At 40.8% G+C, this 15,799-nt stretch overlaps 1 protein-coding gene and 1 non-coding gene across 2 annotated transcripts; both read left to right on the plus strand.

Moving 5' to 3' along the window:
• Positions 1-404: 404 nt before the first annotated feature.
• LOC101102454 (ATP synthase subunit e, mitochondrial) lies at positions 405-745 on the plus strand. Its single transcript, XM_004004309.5, has one exon. The coding sequence runs from the start codon at positions 423-425 to the stop codon at positions 633-635; it is 213 nt and encodes a 70-aa protein (XP_004004358.4). The 5' UTR covers positions 405-422; the 3' UTR covers positions 636-745.
• Positions 746-12,058: 11,313 nt separating this feature from the next.
• TRNAG-CCC (transfer RNA glycine (anticodon CCC)) lies at positions 12,059-12,131 on the plus strand. Its single transcript has one exon. It is a non-coding gene; the product is annotated as a tRNA-Gly (tRNA).
• The last annotated feature ends 3,668 nt before the right edge of the window (positions 12,132-15,799 follow it).

Raw genomic sequence — 15,799 nt, forward strand, 5'->3', positions numbered from 1 at the left:
TTCATTGTCCTCACTTTCAGATCTCATTCCCCTCCAAGTCCTTCAACTCTCCCCCAAATCACCTCAGTAAAATAGTTTGATTTCCCCAGAACATTTTTAATAAATAAGCAAAATGTTGCAAGCCTTGTAAAATATAGCATATGATGGAAAATACTGTTTTCTTTTCATGAGAAAAACATTTTTAAAAAAGATTAAAGCTTAATACAGTCACTAATAATCTTACAAGTCTATATATTAGGTGTCAATGAAGTAAAAAATATTTTACTGTGATGGAAATATGCCACACATTATATTTTCTTCATGCTCTGTACAAAGAACGTGGTATCTTCAAAAATAGAACAGCTAGGTCTCCGCGGTGTTCAGGGCCTTGCAGCGTCGTCTTCGGTCCAAATTGTGCTTCCGGCGCGAGGGTCACGGACAAGATGGTTCCGCCGGTACTGGTCTCTCCGCTCATCAAGCTCGGCCGTTACTCCGCCCTGTTCCTCGGCATGGCCTACAGCGCCAAGCGCTGCAATTACCTGAAACCTCGGGCAGAAGAGAGGCGGCTTGCAGCCGAGGAGAAGAAGAAGCGGGATGAGCAGAAGCGCATCGAGCGGGAGCTAGCGGAAGCCCAAGAGGATACCATATTGAAGTGAGCCTGCCCTTCTCCAGAGCAGTGTGGATGAATAGTTTTCTGTGCTCTGTGGAAAAAAAAAAAAAAAAAGAACAGATAGAAAATGGAAGCGTATGTTTAAAAAAATGATCTGAGGCAACTACAAGTATCACATATGCTGAAATTTGGCTTGCTCTACTTTTGTTAAAGTGCTCGGGCAAATTTAAACCCTCGCAACATTTATATATCGCCCATGGTTGCATAAATATTCAAAGACAAGCCACTAATAATATTAATAAAAATAAGTCTCTCTGTTCTAGCAAAGTGTTAGTCTCTCAGTCGTGTCTGACTCTTTGTAACCCCATGGACCGTAGCCAGCCAGGTTCCTCTGGCCATGGGATTTTCTGGGCAAGACTGTTGGCGTGGGTTGCCATTCCCTTCTCCAGGAGATTTTCCCGACCCAGGGATCAAACCTGGTCTTCTGCATAGCAGGCAGATTCTTTACCACCTGAACCACTAGGGAAGCCCCTAATATCCTTATTTGAAAAAAAATCTCAAAGCTATTAGCATGTTATCAGAAATTATTGTTATTTAAAAAATTATTAATGTCATTAAAAATTGAAAGCCCAAGTACAAAATTCTTGAGCTTTGCCTGTTAACAGCTTGGAACATGTACTGCAAAAAAACTGAGGCATAGCCTGTCAAACCTTTAAAAAAATCAGCTTGAAAAAAATATTTAGTAACCTTACCTATATTTCCCTTTCATAGAGGGAAGTCTAAGGGTTTACAGATACTATTATTTCTACAAATCCTATTTCAAACTGTCAGTAAATTTCACAGCTTGATTCTTTCTGTTGAGGTAAGATATGAAGGGACTTGTATTCATTTCAATCTCTGTTTTATTTTTTTAACAAAGAAATGACCACACCGTGACTAATTTTAAACATTATGAACTTCTAATTTTTATTTATTTATTATTTTTTTGATTTTTTTGCCATACCACGCAGCATGTGGGATCGTAGTTCCCCAACCAGAGATGAACCTTGTCCCCCTGCAGTGGAGTCTTAATCATTGGACTTCCAGAGAATTCTCTCAGGTGAACTTTAATTTCTATAGTTTAATTTCAAATGTAATGTTTCCTACTGAGAGATTTTTGACAAGAGGTAAATAACAGGTTTAAAAGAAATTATATTGAATGTAGTACTTTTCCAGCATTCTCATTTAGGGTGCTCATAAATTGGGGGATTGTTTAGGGAGTGTTATCTTCTAACTCAGTTCACTCAGCTCATTCTGGGAGGCAGAAAATTCCCTTCTCTGAAAAGACTGCAATAAACTTCACTCCATGGCTATCATTTAGATAGTGCTGTAATATTGTTATAACGTGTGACAGTTTATGTGTCCACATTTGTTGATTCATTTAATTCTCTTAACAACTCTAAGGTAGTGAAAACAGACACTATTGACCTGTTTTACAAGGTTCCAGAGGTAAGCTAACATATGCAAGGATACAGAGCTATTAAGAGGTAGAGGTAAGCTTTCAACTCCTAATTTTTGTGACTTCAAACCTCAAGCTCTTTCTACAACCTTAGAGTAAAAGGTTCTACATTCCTTTTTGTGTGTGTGTGTCACATCACGAGAGATTTTAGTTCCCAACCAGGGACTGAAATTGGGCTATGGTAGTAAAATCACAGAGTCCTAACCACTGGACTACCAGGTATCTCCCTGGATTGCTTTTTTAAACTTGAGATATAATTGACATATATTAGCAAATTTAGAAAACTCAGCAGTGGCCACAGGACTGGAAAAGGTCAGTTTTCATTCCAATTCCAAAGAAAGGCAATGCAAAAGAATGCTCAAACACCCACACAATTGCACTCATCTCACATGCTAGTAAAGTAATGCTCAAAATTCTCCAAGCCAGGCTTCAGCAATACATGAACCGTGAACTTTCAGATGTTCAAGCTGGTTTTAGAAAAGGCAGAGGAACCAGAGATCAAATTGCCAACATCCGCTGGATCATAGAAAAAGCAAGAGAGTTCCAGAAAAACATCTATTTCTGCTTTATTGACTATGCCAAAGCCTTTGACTGTGTGGATCACAATAAACTGTGGAAACTTCTGAAAGAGATGGGAATACCAGACCACCTAACCTGCCTCTTGAGAAATCTGTATTCAGGTCAGGAAGCAATAGTTAGAACTGGGCATGGAACAACAGACTGGTTCCAAATAGGAAAAGGAGTACATCAAGGCTGTGTATTGTCACTCTGCTTATTTAACTTATATGCAGAGTACATCATGAGAAACGCTGGACTAGAAGAAACAAGCTGGAATCAAGATTGCCGGGAGAAATATCAATAACCTCAGATATGCAGATGACACCACCCTTATGGCAGAAAGTGAAGAGGAACTAAAAAGCCTCTTGATGAAAGTGAAAGAGGAGAGTGAAAAAGTTGGCTTAAAGCTCAACATTCAGAAAACGAAGATCATGGCATCTGGTCCCATCACTCCATGGGAAATAGATGGGGAAACAGTGGAAACAGTGTCAGACTAGTTTTTTGGGCTCCAAAATCACTGCAGATGGTGACTGCAGCCATGAAATTAAAAGACACTTACTCCTTGGAAGAAAAGTTATGACCAACCTAGATAGTATATTCAAAAGCAGAGACATTGCCGACTAAGGTCCATGTAGTCAAGGCTATGGTTTTTCTTGTGGTCATGTATGGATGTGAGAGTTGGACTATGAAGAAGGCTGAGTACCAAAGAATTGATGCTTTTGAACTGTGGTGTTGGAGAAGACTCTTGAGAGTCCCTTGGACTGCAAGGAGATCCAACTAGTCCATTCTGAAGGAGATCAGCCCCGGGACTTCTTTGGAAGGAATGATGCTAAAGCTGAAGCTCCAGTACTTTGGCCATCTCATGTGAAGAGTTGACTCATTGGAAAAGACTCTGATGCTGGGAGGGATTGGGGGCAGGAGGAGAAGGGGACGACCGAGGATGAGATGGCTGGATGGCATCACGGACTCGATGGACATGAGTCTGAGTGAACTCTGGGAGATGGTGATGGTCAGGGAGGCCTGGAGTGCTGTGATTCATGGGGTCGCAAAGAGTCGGACACGACTGAGCGACTGAACTGAACTGAACTGAGTTTTAGTTGTACAACACAATGATTTGATATTTATATACATTGTGAAATGATTCTCACAATAAAAAGCTAGAGACTTTCATAAGCAAACTCTTACTGCTGCCAACACCCATCACCCCCTCACTGAACCCTTCTAGTGGGCCTGAGTCATGGCCTTCCTGGATCACAAGGAAAGGCAGGAGAGATAGAGGCAAGTGTAATCTCAGGATGCTCACCAAAATTTCGGCAGCTAGGTATGTGCTGTCACAGTTTCACCTCTAAGGAGTAAACGTTGGTAAAGTTTAAATAGATTAGGACTGTCCATTGCACAACTCCTTCCTAGCATCCCATCACCATAGCAACCCACTTGACAAATAAACAAAAGTTTTATCAGGAAAGCTTGTAAGAAAGTGCCAGCAAATGGAACCTCCATTCCTAATTCCAAAATTATTTCCAGATCTCAACTGGTGTTTAGTCTCCTCTCGCTTCCTGGCATCCTGTGACATTCAGCTGTCACCCATGAGCACTGGAAACGTCCCAGGTGGATCCCAATACTCCAGACATTTGGCACCAAAGGTGTCACATGGTTTTTCCCATGACTTTCCCAATCTCCAGGCTCCATAGATAAGAATGATGCTAGCATTGCATAAATGCTTCTGGTTAAAAAGAAAAAAAAAATCTGTCCTAATAGATTACACACAGTTCAAAAAGGATTGTCATCTATCACTGAATGGCCCTTATGACAACAATGAAATACAAAACTTACTGAGCATTTTTTACATGCTAAGAAGTATGCTGAGAGCTTAACATGCACTGTATTATTTAATCCTTACAGTCATGTCATGAGACAAATATTACTCTTATCCCCATTTTACAGATGAAGAAACTAAGTCCCAGAAAGTTAAAGTGACTTGCTAAAGCTCACTTCATTTGTAAATTAAGAAGCTGAAATTTTCAGCGAGACTTACAGCAGGATGTTGGTTATAAAAGCATTGTTTGGGGAGACAAAAGGAAGGACATAGGGGCTAAGAGGTGGTTGCAATAACCACTGACTTCCTTCCTTAAGTGTAAACTTGATTTCATTTATACAAAGCTTCTATAATTTGATGGGAAACAAGGGAGACTGAGATGAATCATGAATGGGCTCTAATTTTATTTGGATTGGTTAATTGATCAAATATTTTGTTGTACTGTTGTGTAAATAATGCTCTATGAGAACATCTTTTTCTGCCATGCAAATCAAATGCAAGAATCTTTCAGGATGTACTATGTAGACCGTGCTACAAAGTAGTTTCTTTGCACTTTAAAAGGAAGTAAGAGTAGATTGAACTTTTCTTTAAAATATGTTTATCCTTTTGTATTTGTGTTTTAATAGCCATGAAACAGTTCTTATAGGTGACCTTATTTTTGTGTCTTTTGTGTTATTTCTTCTTTCATTTCAACCTGAGAGCCGTGTCAAGGATTTTTCCCATGTGAAGCTACTAAAGTCAAAATAGTTGTTGGTCCTATAAACACTTAGTATGCTGTGACTCCGAGGGAGACTCCTTCAATCCTGTGATGAAACTGAAAAAGAGTTGCCTTTCATACACAGGTTTAGATACATTACCTCTCTTTCTTTTTCCTCTACTAAAAAGTAGCAAAGGCATTTTAATGGAAAGCAGTAAAAGATACCCAATCTGGGAACTTTCTTTTGGGTGCCTCTACTTGGTACTTGTTTTCATAGAAGAAAATAAAAACACAGAAGCAAAGAAACTAGCAAACAAAACTGTATAACTGAATTTCCTTACTTTTCTTTCATATATCATTTAAAAATTTATAATTAGTTTATTGATATAACACATTCATTAAGCATACATTCACTCACTGATTTTTCTTTAGAGTATATATAGTAGACCTGATCTTTTAGAGCAGTTTTAGGTTCACAGTCAAATTGAGTAGCATGTACAGAGGTTTCTGATATACACTCTGTCCCTGCATGTTCATAGCCTCCAACATTATCAACATCCCCAACCGGAGTGATACATTTGTTATAATTAATGAACCTACACTGATACATCATTATCACTCAAAGGCCAGTAGTGTTAGCTGTTGTTGCTCTACATTCCATGAGTTTGGACAAATGTATAAAGACACCTATTCACCTTTGTAGTGTCATACAAATTAGTTTTCCTGCCATAAAAATTCTCTTTGCTTTTCCCTTTCATCCCTCCATCTCCCTTAACCTCTGGCAACCACTGATCTTTTTTACTATTTCCATGAATGTCATATAAAGTCGCATAATTGGAGTCATATAGTATATAGCCTTTCAGCTTGGCTTCTTCCACTTAACAACATGTGTTTAAGATTTCCCCACTTTTAATAACTTGATAGCTTAAGTATAAAAATAAAATATAAATGTTTTAAATATATAAGTAAAATAGTATTTAAAAATAAAAGTTTGAAAATGCAGAATATATTTTTAAAAGGATAATAGTGCCTGAATACAGAAGAGTTAAAAGATACAGTATAGAACAGTGATCTCCAACTTTTTTGATACCAAGGACTGGTTTTGTAGAAGACAGTCCCTCACCTCCTACTGTGTGGCTCAATTCCTAACAAACAGGCCACTGAACAGCATTGGTCTGTGTCTTAAAGGCTGGAGACCCCTGGTGTAGAATGACATAGAACTCCCAAGATAGTCATCTTTTGAAAGGCCTGCTTGCAAGGCTGGCCCATGGTTGACTCCTGGGAAATTGGATTTGGAGGGGAGTTCCACCATTCTTTTATAAGAGTGGCTCACTTTCCTTAAACTGCACACAATATGGTTTATACTGTATACCTGTTTTCCTTCTGAGGGTCTGGAATTTTAGTACATCCTAGGCAGAGAGAGCCTACATGAACAGCCTTGATAAAAATTCTTGTGGTTTCCTCCAAACTTCACCCCTTGCACCTTTTGCCTTTGCTGATTTTTCCTTATATTTACTTACTATGATAAATCACAGCCGTGAATATGACCATATGCTGAGTTTAGTGAGTCCCCTGAGCAAATCGCTGTACTTGGAAGTGGCCTTGTGGACCCCTCACACAGCCTCCTTTACTAAGTTTTTCCAAGTATTATGTGTAATTACACTCAGCACAAATTACGACAATAAATAATAATAACACAAATAAGTGATAGCTAGGAGTATTACTTATCTGGTGACAATCTGGTAGATTTAAGTCTTATGCTTAAAGGACATGGAACAGAAAAATGGCACTAACTACTCTTGAACTTTATGAATACTTTCCAAAGTGAATGCCCCTAAAATAATTGCAAATAAGTCCTGAACTTTTATTTATAATAGAACAATGCTGTATACTGCTTAGACCCTTCTAGCTGACTTGAGTCAATGCAAATTTACACATAACAGCCAGGTATATTCTCAGATATCTTTTGTGTGTTGGGGGCAGGGGAGGAATAACACCATTCTGGGCCTTTGAGAAAATGTGTTCTTGCCACTTCCTGTGTTTAAAGAATTGTAATGTATTAGTATCTGACAAGACCCCATTTGCGATAAAAAAAAGTGAAGACAACAGGATGTACTTTTTTCTTGTCAAGGTATAACTTTCACACCTGGCTAATCAACTAGAAAGTTTGATTTTTGCATGTCTTGGGAAGGAAAAAAAAAAAGGTCCTAGATGACTTTGGGGTTGTATTCTGTAGGTTTTACTTACTCTGGCTGGCCTCCTATATACAAATTGAAATTGTTCTGCTGGGTCCCCTGGTGTTCAACTACCTTCCCTGTCATGTTTATCAAAAACAGATGAATGCTTAGTTATCTCTCCAGCTCATATGCTCAGTGATGTGAAAGACTGCCAGGTGCATGTTGGGCTTTGGGGGCCTTGTGCAATAAATCACTTTGCAGCAGGTCCAGGTTGAGGTGTGAGCAGCCTTGTCACTTGGGCCCTATGACCCTACAGTCTCCATGGTTTTGGAGTTTTCAGCAGCAGGAAAAGATGCTGTATAGATTTTGTGGCAAAGAATCACAATTCAGAGCCTTGGGAATTGGGAGCAAGGCCATGTTATTTGCAGTAGAGAATCACATGCCTTAAAAAAAATATCCTGCCATGCTTTCAGGCCCTAGTAAAGACAGAAAGTGTGTCAGTCGTCACTAAGTGAGCCCGTAGTGAAACGTCTTATCATGCGCTGCAGCTGATCAACCAAGTCATAAGAGAAGCAATACCTCACAAAAAAGGCACTACATCCAGGATTGAGCATAAACAAGACCAGAGGGTACAAGTAAGCTGCATGAACAGTAGCCCAAACATCCCCACGGTACCTCCCACTGTTGCTTCCATACTGCCCTCCTAGCTCACACATAAAGCTGTATGGGGGATTTCGCATGACCAACTGAAGGAGGAGAAAAGAGTCTGGGTTTGCTTTGCATATGTGAATGCAAGCTGGAAATGGAGGGTGGCTTCTCTACAGTTCCCTCAGAAGTGGCCTTGAAAGACAATGTAAATAGAAGTGGAGTGCAGAGTGGTACACTTGAACATTCATGTTATACAGAAAGAAAAATAACCTGAGGTTAGAATATATATTAACTCAAGGGCAGTGGCAAATAGTGTAGCCAGTTGGCCAGTGATCTGGATGGAATGATAAATAAGTTAGGAAGTTTGCAGACAAAGAGGTCTGGAGTAGAGGCATTTGGATAGACACAGGAGTGGGCATGAAGTGTATCAAATGTTAGCATCTACCAGAGAGAATCTACAGAAGAGACACTTAACAAGCCAGTGGTAGGAGATAAGATGCAATGATTAATCTTTTCAATTTGGAGGGAGATTCTGGCATATCCCTTACAATTGGGCTCCTTGAAATTTTGTAGATATGGTAAGCCCTGAATCTTCACAGGGTTTTTTTTTCCCCGCTGGAACACATGTATCTTACAAAGCCCTCTGAAATGCTAGCCATTTCTCGCTCACCCAGTTCAATCAACACATCATCACCAGTAATAATGGATCAATGTGTTGTTCTGTGAGATGCTCAGGTTGTCCAGACTTCTTTGGACTATAATGTAACAGGAGAGTTAATATATCCCCAGGAAGAAACTGAAACTATGTATTTTTGCCTGTTACATGAGAATTGAAACTTTCTGTTTCTTCTTTTCCAATTGAGAGAAAAGAACACATTTGCAAAGTCAAAGTCAATTTCTGAATTGCCATTGTCCCAACTACTGAAGAAGCTTACAATAATGTACATAGAAATATTGTTTAAACACTTATTTATTTGGCTATGTTGGGTCTTAGTTGAGGCACAAGGGCTTAGGTGCCCTGCAGTACGTGGGATCTTAGTTCTCTGACCAGAGACCGAACCTGTGTCCCCTGAATTGCAAGGAATGTTCTTACCCACTGGATCACCAGGGAAGTCCCCTGTTCATTTATTTGGCTATGCCAGGTGTTAGTTGTGGCCCTCAGGATCTTTGATCATTTTTTGTGGAATATAAACTCTTAATTGTGGCATGTGGGATATCGTTCCCTGACTAGGGATTGAACCCAACCCTCTTTCATTGGGAGCAAGGAGTCTTAGACATTGAACCACCAGAGAAATCTCACAAGTAGTGTTTTTCTCTGGGATATTTGCAGAAAGCCAATATAACATGTGTACATTCTAGCACAAGTTTTTGGGTATATAGCTGTCTTGGAAAAGTATGATAACTGTCTAGAAATTCAAGGGTTACAGATACTTGGTAACCACAGCCAAAGCTGAAGTAAAATGTGGACAGGAATATTTATGAAAGTAATATAAAAACAATCAAGCATTTAAGCTTGATCCACACAAAGATATTTTTATATTCTTCCAGACTGGAGGAAAAAAAAGACTTTAGCTGCTGACTCAGCTATCATTCCAAAGTAAGGTTTTATTGGTTTAGACCTCAAAGGGCTTGTCTCAGCATCAAGCTAGATCATCATCTGTGCTCACAACTGATATTGCTGAGTACATGTGTCCAACAGAAGTGTCTACCAAAATCTATTGATAGGTCCTCTTCAGTCTATATTCCTGAGTCCATATTATCTCCTCAATCAAACTATCACATCTGGCCTGGCATCTGTGATTAGACTATTACTTAGTTAAGTTTTTAGTGTTCTACAATTATCCTATTGGATCCATTCTGCAAGTGACAGACCAGTGAATTAACGAAATGTGATAAAGATTACAATCCTTAAATACTGTAGGTCCTAAGATGCAATATAGCTGTGTGTTAGTTGCACAGTGGTGTCCAACTTTTTGCGACCTCATGGAGTGTAGCCCACCAGGCTCCTCTGTCCACAGAATTCTTCAGGCAAGAATACTGGAGTGGGTTGTCATTCCCTTCTCCAGGGGATATTCCTGACCCAGAGATCAAACGCATGTCTCCTGCACTGCAAGCAGCTTCTTCACTGTCTGAGCCACCAGGGAAGCCCAAGATGCAATATTGTTTGTTTCTTAATAACAGGATATAGACAACATCTGCAGCCTGAGAAAGTTCAAAGAAATCTAAGGAATCAAAATCTTTGGGGATGTCTGCCCAGATGTTCCAGCTCATGTGTCAGAGTCCCTAGTTCCCCAAACAGAGCTCTGACCTTAGTGTAACAGAGTTTCTTTGGTTAGGCTTTTAATCATCTCTGATGTGCAAGTATTCTATTAAGACACACTTGGACCCTGACTTTCTATACTTTCCAGCTTCAGGAGATAAGAACTTCTCTGCAAGAGGCCCTCCTTCTTTCACATCTGACTTCCAGTGCCTTGTTTCTTACCTTCAGTTATTCTGTCTTTCTATAGAACAATAGTTCTTAGCAATAGCTCTTCAATATGGCTACCCTTACAGCTTCTACTTCCTCCATATGTCCCATACGCCTGGTTCATCACGTCTGCTAGTGTGTTCCTTTCTTGATTCACTACCAGTAAAAGTTTATGACAGAGATTATCTGTGCTCCACTGATGGAGTCCTTATCTCCAGTCTGGCCAGTCTGGCCAGTGAGTGATCTGGCTCTAAATCCCATTTTATCATCTGTTCTTTCAGAACTTTCCTGGTACAGCCCAGGTTCTCCGGAAGCAGATGCTGAGACAGTTTGACTTGCAAGATATTTGTTGCCGTTAACACTTTTATAAGGAAAGGGAAGCAGAGGGAGAAATTTATCTTTGATGTAAGCCTGACAAAGTTTCCAGCAACTCAGCTGGCAATGTTGGAGTGAATTACTGTTACAGTTGTCCATCAGTGAGCAAAAATGGGTAGGCCTGTGTAACACTTGTCTGTCAGTCACCAGATGCAAGCTGCCCCTCAGATAAGGAGCCACTCAGATAAGGCTCTCTGCAGCCAAGGCAGACCCAGAGGGACTGATATTCAGAGGCTGTCTGCTGAATGCCAGACATGAAGGAAAATCTGAGCAGTGACTCTCTACTACACAGACTCACCTTTCTTCATGCACTGCCCCCAAACTTCTCTCTCTTCTATTCACTTTTTCTCTCTCCTTCTTACTCTGTAAAATCCTAACCTGTCCTCCAACACTCCTCTCCATGCCCCCAAGTCCCTCCTCCATCTCCAAGAGTGGAATCCAGGAGATAATGGGAGAACCATTTCTTTGTTTTGTCACGTCCTTCTTTTAGTGGCTTCTAAATCTAAGCTGGGTTAAGACTGAATTGGAGAGGAGTAAGGTTTTAAAAATGATTCCTTATATTTGCTTAGGATTCACAAAGCCCTTTCAAATACATTTTTGAATTTTACTTCTCATAACTGCTCTGTGAAGAAGCTAGCATTATTCTCATTTTACAGAGGAAGAATTTGAGGTCTAGAGAGATTATGTGACTTACAAACTATGCAGGTCCTATGAAGTATTGGACCCAGGTCTTCTGATCCCAAGTCCAGGACTTTGGATGCTGTGTCTTAGCTACCGTATCTCCCTTGCAGTGGGAAGTGCAAGTTGCTGAGTTGTGTCCAACTCTTTGCAACACCATGGACTCTATATATCCGTGGATTTCTCCAGGCCAGAATACTGGAGTGGGTAGCTTTTCTCTCCTCCAGGGACTCTTCTCAACTCAGGGATTGAACCCAGGTCTCCTGCATTGCGGGTGGATTTTTTACCAGCTGAGCCACAAGGGAAGCCCTGTACAAGGGAAGACCGAGGAAGTGACAAGGCATTATTTGCATAAAGAAGATAAGAGCTAACAGTATTCTGGTACCAATGCTGGAGACCAATGTCGGGAGAGGTTTCTCACATAGTACCAAGTACTTTTCAGACATGCTGACGTGGGTGTTCTGCAAGTCAACTCAACTCTGACACTATCTACCTAAAGATAATGTCATATTCCACAGGTTAAAAGTGCAATCCTACAAGACTGCCCATGGGACCTCCCTGGTGGTCTAACGGTTAAGACTCTGCACTCCCAAAGCAGGGGGCCCAGGTTTAATCCCTGGTCAGGGAACTTGATGCCACATGTTGCAACTAAATATCCTACATGTTGCAACTAAGACCTGGCACTGCCAAATAAACAAATAAAAATGTATTTCTTTTTAAAAGCATTAAAAAGACTGCCCCACACCCTCCACTTCACATGCCAACGGCAGGTCCAGTTTAGGTCCAGTTTGTCTTCAGAGCTTCTGACAGGCCAGCTATAGATGGGAGGTTCCCAAAACAACTCCCTTAGGTTGAGTTAATTTGCTAGAGGGGTTCACAGGACTCAGAGAAAATATTCTACTTACTAGGTTACTAGCTTATTATAAAAAAGCATGTTTTTCAGGAACAGCCAGATGCAAGAAATGCATAAGGAAGGTGTGAGGAAGGGGTGCAGAACTCCCATGATCTCCTCGAGCTAACCATGCTCCCTGAATCCCCATGTGTTCACAAACCTGATCCCTGTCTGTTTTTATGGACGCTTCATCACACAGACATGGTTGTTTAAAGCATTAGTCATTGATGACTAATGATTCAACCTCCAGCCCCTCTTCCCTTCCCCAAGACAGGGAAGTTTCAACCCTCTAATCCTGTGGTTGGCTCTCCTTAGGTTTGGTCCCAAAGGCACCTCATTAACACACAAAAGATACTTAACTCTCATCATTAGGAACTTTTAAGGGTTTTTGGAACTTTATGCCAGGCAAGAGGATAAAGACCAAATATTTATTTTTTATTATAAATCATAATATCACAGCTAATGTTAGGTGGGTGATTGCTATCTCTCTCCTAGGACCCACCAGCTAGATGTTCATTCTACCCACATACTGGGTAGAATGAACTGGGCGCTTCCCAGGTGATGCTAGTGGTGAAAAATCCATCTGCCAATGCAAGAGACACAAGAGACATGGGTCAGGATGATCCTCTGGAGGAGAGCATGGTAACCCACTCCAGTATTCCTGCCTGGAGAATCCTATGGACAGAGGAGCCTGGCAGCCTACAGTCCATAGGGTTGCAAAGAGTCAGGCACAATCAAATTGACTTAGCACATAAAGGATACAGTTTGATCCCAATAATCTTTGTACCTATGTTCTATTCCTAGGCACAAAATAAAACCCAGAGTACCATGTGGAATTGGCAAATAAGCATTTCCTTTCCTCTTCTCTGCCTTCACACTCATCCTCCTACTTTTCCTTTCCCACATAGCAGCTGGAGTGACCCATCATAAACAAAGTCAAATCATGATACTGCCTTCCTCAAAACCTTTCGATGGTGGCTTCCCACAACTTTTGGGACACAACTCAAAGTCCCTCCTGTGGCCTCCAAGCCTTTATGAAGTTTGACTACAGGATGCCTCCCAGACCTCCCTCCCTCCCTTACTCACCTCACAGTGGCCTCCAAGCTGTTTCTCAAACACATGGAGTGCATTCCCGTTCGGAGCCTTTGCATTTCCTATTCTGTTTTCCTGGAAAACTCCCCAGATGCTTGTGTGGCTTGCTCCTTCACTCCACTCTGGCACTCGTTCAAGTGTTTCTTTCTCAGCCTTCCCTCACTGCCGTCTGCTAAACAACCTCCCCACTGCTTTCTTTCTTTTGCTGCATTTTTCTTTCTGGTACTTATCGCAGTGTGACATTGTAGCATGAATTGTTTGTTTACTTGTTTATCGTCTCCCTCCCCCACCTCCGCAAGAAAGCTAGTTCCACGTGGCAGACACTTTTTCTATTTTGTTATGTCTCCAGCTCTTGGAACAAGGCCTAGCATATAGTGGGAACTCAATATAGATTTGTTGAATAAATGAATGCATCTTCAGTTTTCTTTCTTTTTCTTTGTAAGGAATCAGGAACTCTTGTCCTTAATTCACCACTTGGGACTATGGTGAATTATTTATTCTGAAAGGCATCATTTTAACTCAAAATATTAACCAGAAAAATGTATAAACTTCCATTTTTTTCCTTTTTAATTTTAAGGTCCAGTTGCTCTGGCTACATTTAAAACAACCTATTCCAAACAGAAACAAGGGCTTGACCTCCCAAGTTTTGCTGTCAATTCTGCCTATTCTTACCAGGTCTGGTCATCTCCAGCTACAACTTGGTTAAGGGACTCTTCACATGGAGTTGCTGAACCTCGATTAAATTAATGGATGGGATTCTAGGGACTCAAGAATCTGCTGGAGTTAAGTCAGAATTGTGTGTGCATCTTTCTGGATTTTAAGAGAGGTTTAATGCCTCATACAGAGATTAAGAACTCCTCATATCATGACAGTTATCACCATACACCATGCCTTTATCCACTCTTTGTTGCCAATATAGGACTCTTGCTTGGGCAGAGGCTTGAGGAATAGCAGAGGCCTGAATTTCTCCCTTTTCTTCCTAAAGAGAGTATGTGTGCATGCATGCTAAGTTGCTTTAGTCGAGTTTGACTCTTTGTGGACATGTAGCTCGTCATGTACTGTAGTCCACCAGGTTCCTCTGTCCATGGGATTTTCCAAGCAAGAATATTGGAGTGGGTTGCCATTTCCTTCGCCAGGGAATCTTCCCGACCCAGGGATCAAACTCATGTTTCTTTTGTCTCCTGCATCATCAGACAGGTTCTTTACCACTAGTGCCACCTGGGAAGCCCAAAGAGAGTATCAGTTCAGTTCAGTCGCTCAGTCGTGTCCAACTCTTTATGACCCCATGGACTGCAGCACACCATGCTTCCCTGTCCATCACCAACTCCCGAAGTTTACTCAAACTCATGTCCATTGAGTCAGTGATGCCATCCAACCATCTGATCCTCTGTCGTCCCCTTCTCCTCCTGCCTTCAATCTTTCAAATGAGTCAGTTCTTCATATCAGGTGGCCAAAGTATTGGAGTTTCAGCTTCAGCATCATTCCTTCCAATGAATATTCAGGACTGATTTCCTTGAGGATGGACTGGTTGGATCTTGCAGCCCATGGGACTCTCAAGAGTCTTCTCCAACACCACGGCTTAAAAACATCAGTTCTTTGGTGCTCAGCTTTCTTTACAGTCCAACTCGCACATCCATGCATGACTACTGGAAAAACCATAGCTTTGACTAGATGGACCTTTGTTGGCAACGTAATGTCTCCGCTTTTTAATATGCTGTCTAGGTTTGTCATAACTTTTCTTTCCAAGGAGCAAGTGTCTTTTAATTTCATGGCTGCAGTCACGATCTGCAGTGATTTTGGAGCCCCCCAAAATAAAGTCTGTCACAGTTTCCATTGTTTCCCCATCTATTTGCCATGAAATGATGGAACCAGATGCCATGAAATTAGTTTTTTCAATGTTGAGTTTTAAGACAACTTTTTCACTCTCCTCTTTCATTTTTATCAAGAGGCGCTTTAGTTCGTCTTTGCTTTCTGTCATAAGGGTGGTGTCATCTGCATATCTCAGGTTATTGATATTTCTCCCTGTAATCTTGATTCCAGCTTGTATTTCATCCAGTCCAGCATTTCTCCTGATGTACTCTGCATACAAGTTAAATAAGCAGGGTGAGTGAGTGTAAATTTGGCTATAAATACTAAAGTCTGAAAGCCTAGGATCAAATCTAGCAGTCCATCTGTCCTTCCACTAACCTCTAGTTTTTTATGGAATGATATTCCATGCACATTTATGCATGTTGAAGTCCATCCATCCGTCCAAAATTTCCAAATGGCATGTCATTTCTCAATTGATACAGACACAGTCTGTTTTTTCTTCA

This window comes from Ovis aries, chromosome 2, assembly GCF_016772045.2.
Source record: "Ovis aries strain OAR_USU_Benz2616 breed Rambouillet chromosome 2, ARS-UI_Ramb_v3.0, whole genome shotgun sequence".
In the NCBI taxonomy this organism is placed as follows: Eukaryota; Metazoa; Chordata; class Mammalia; order Artiodactyla; family Bovidae; genus Ovis; species Ovis aries.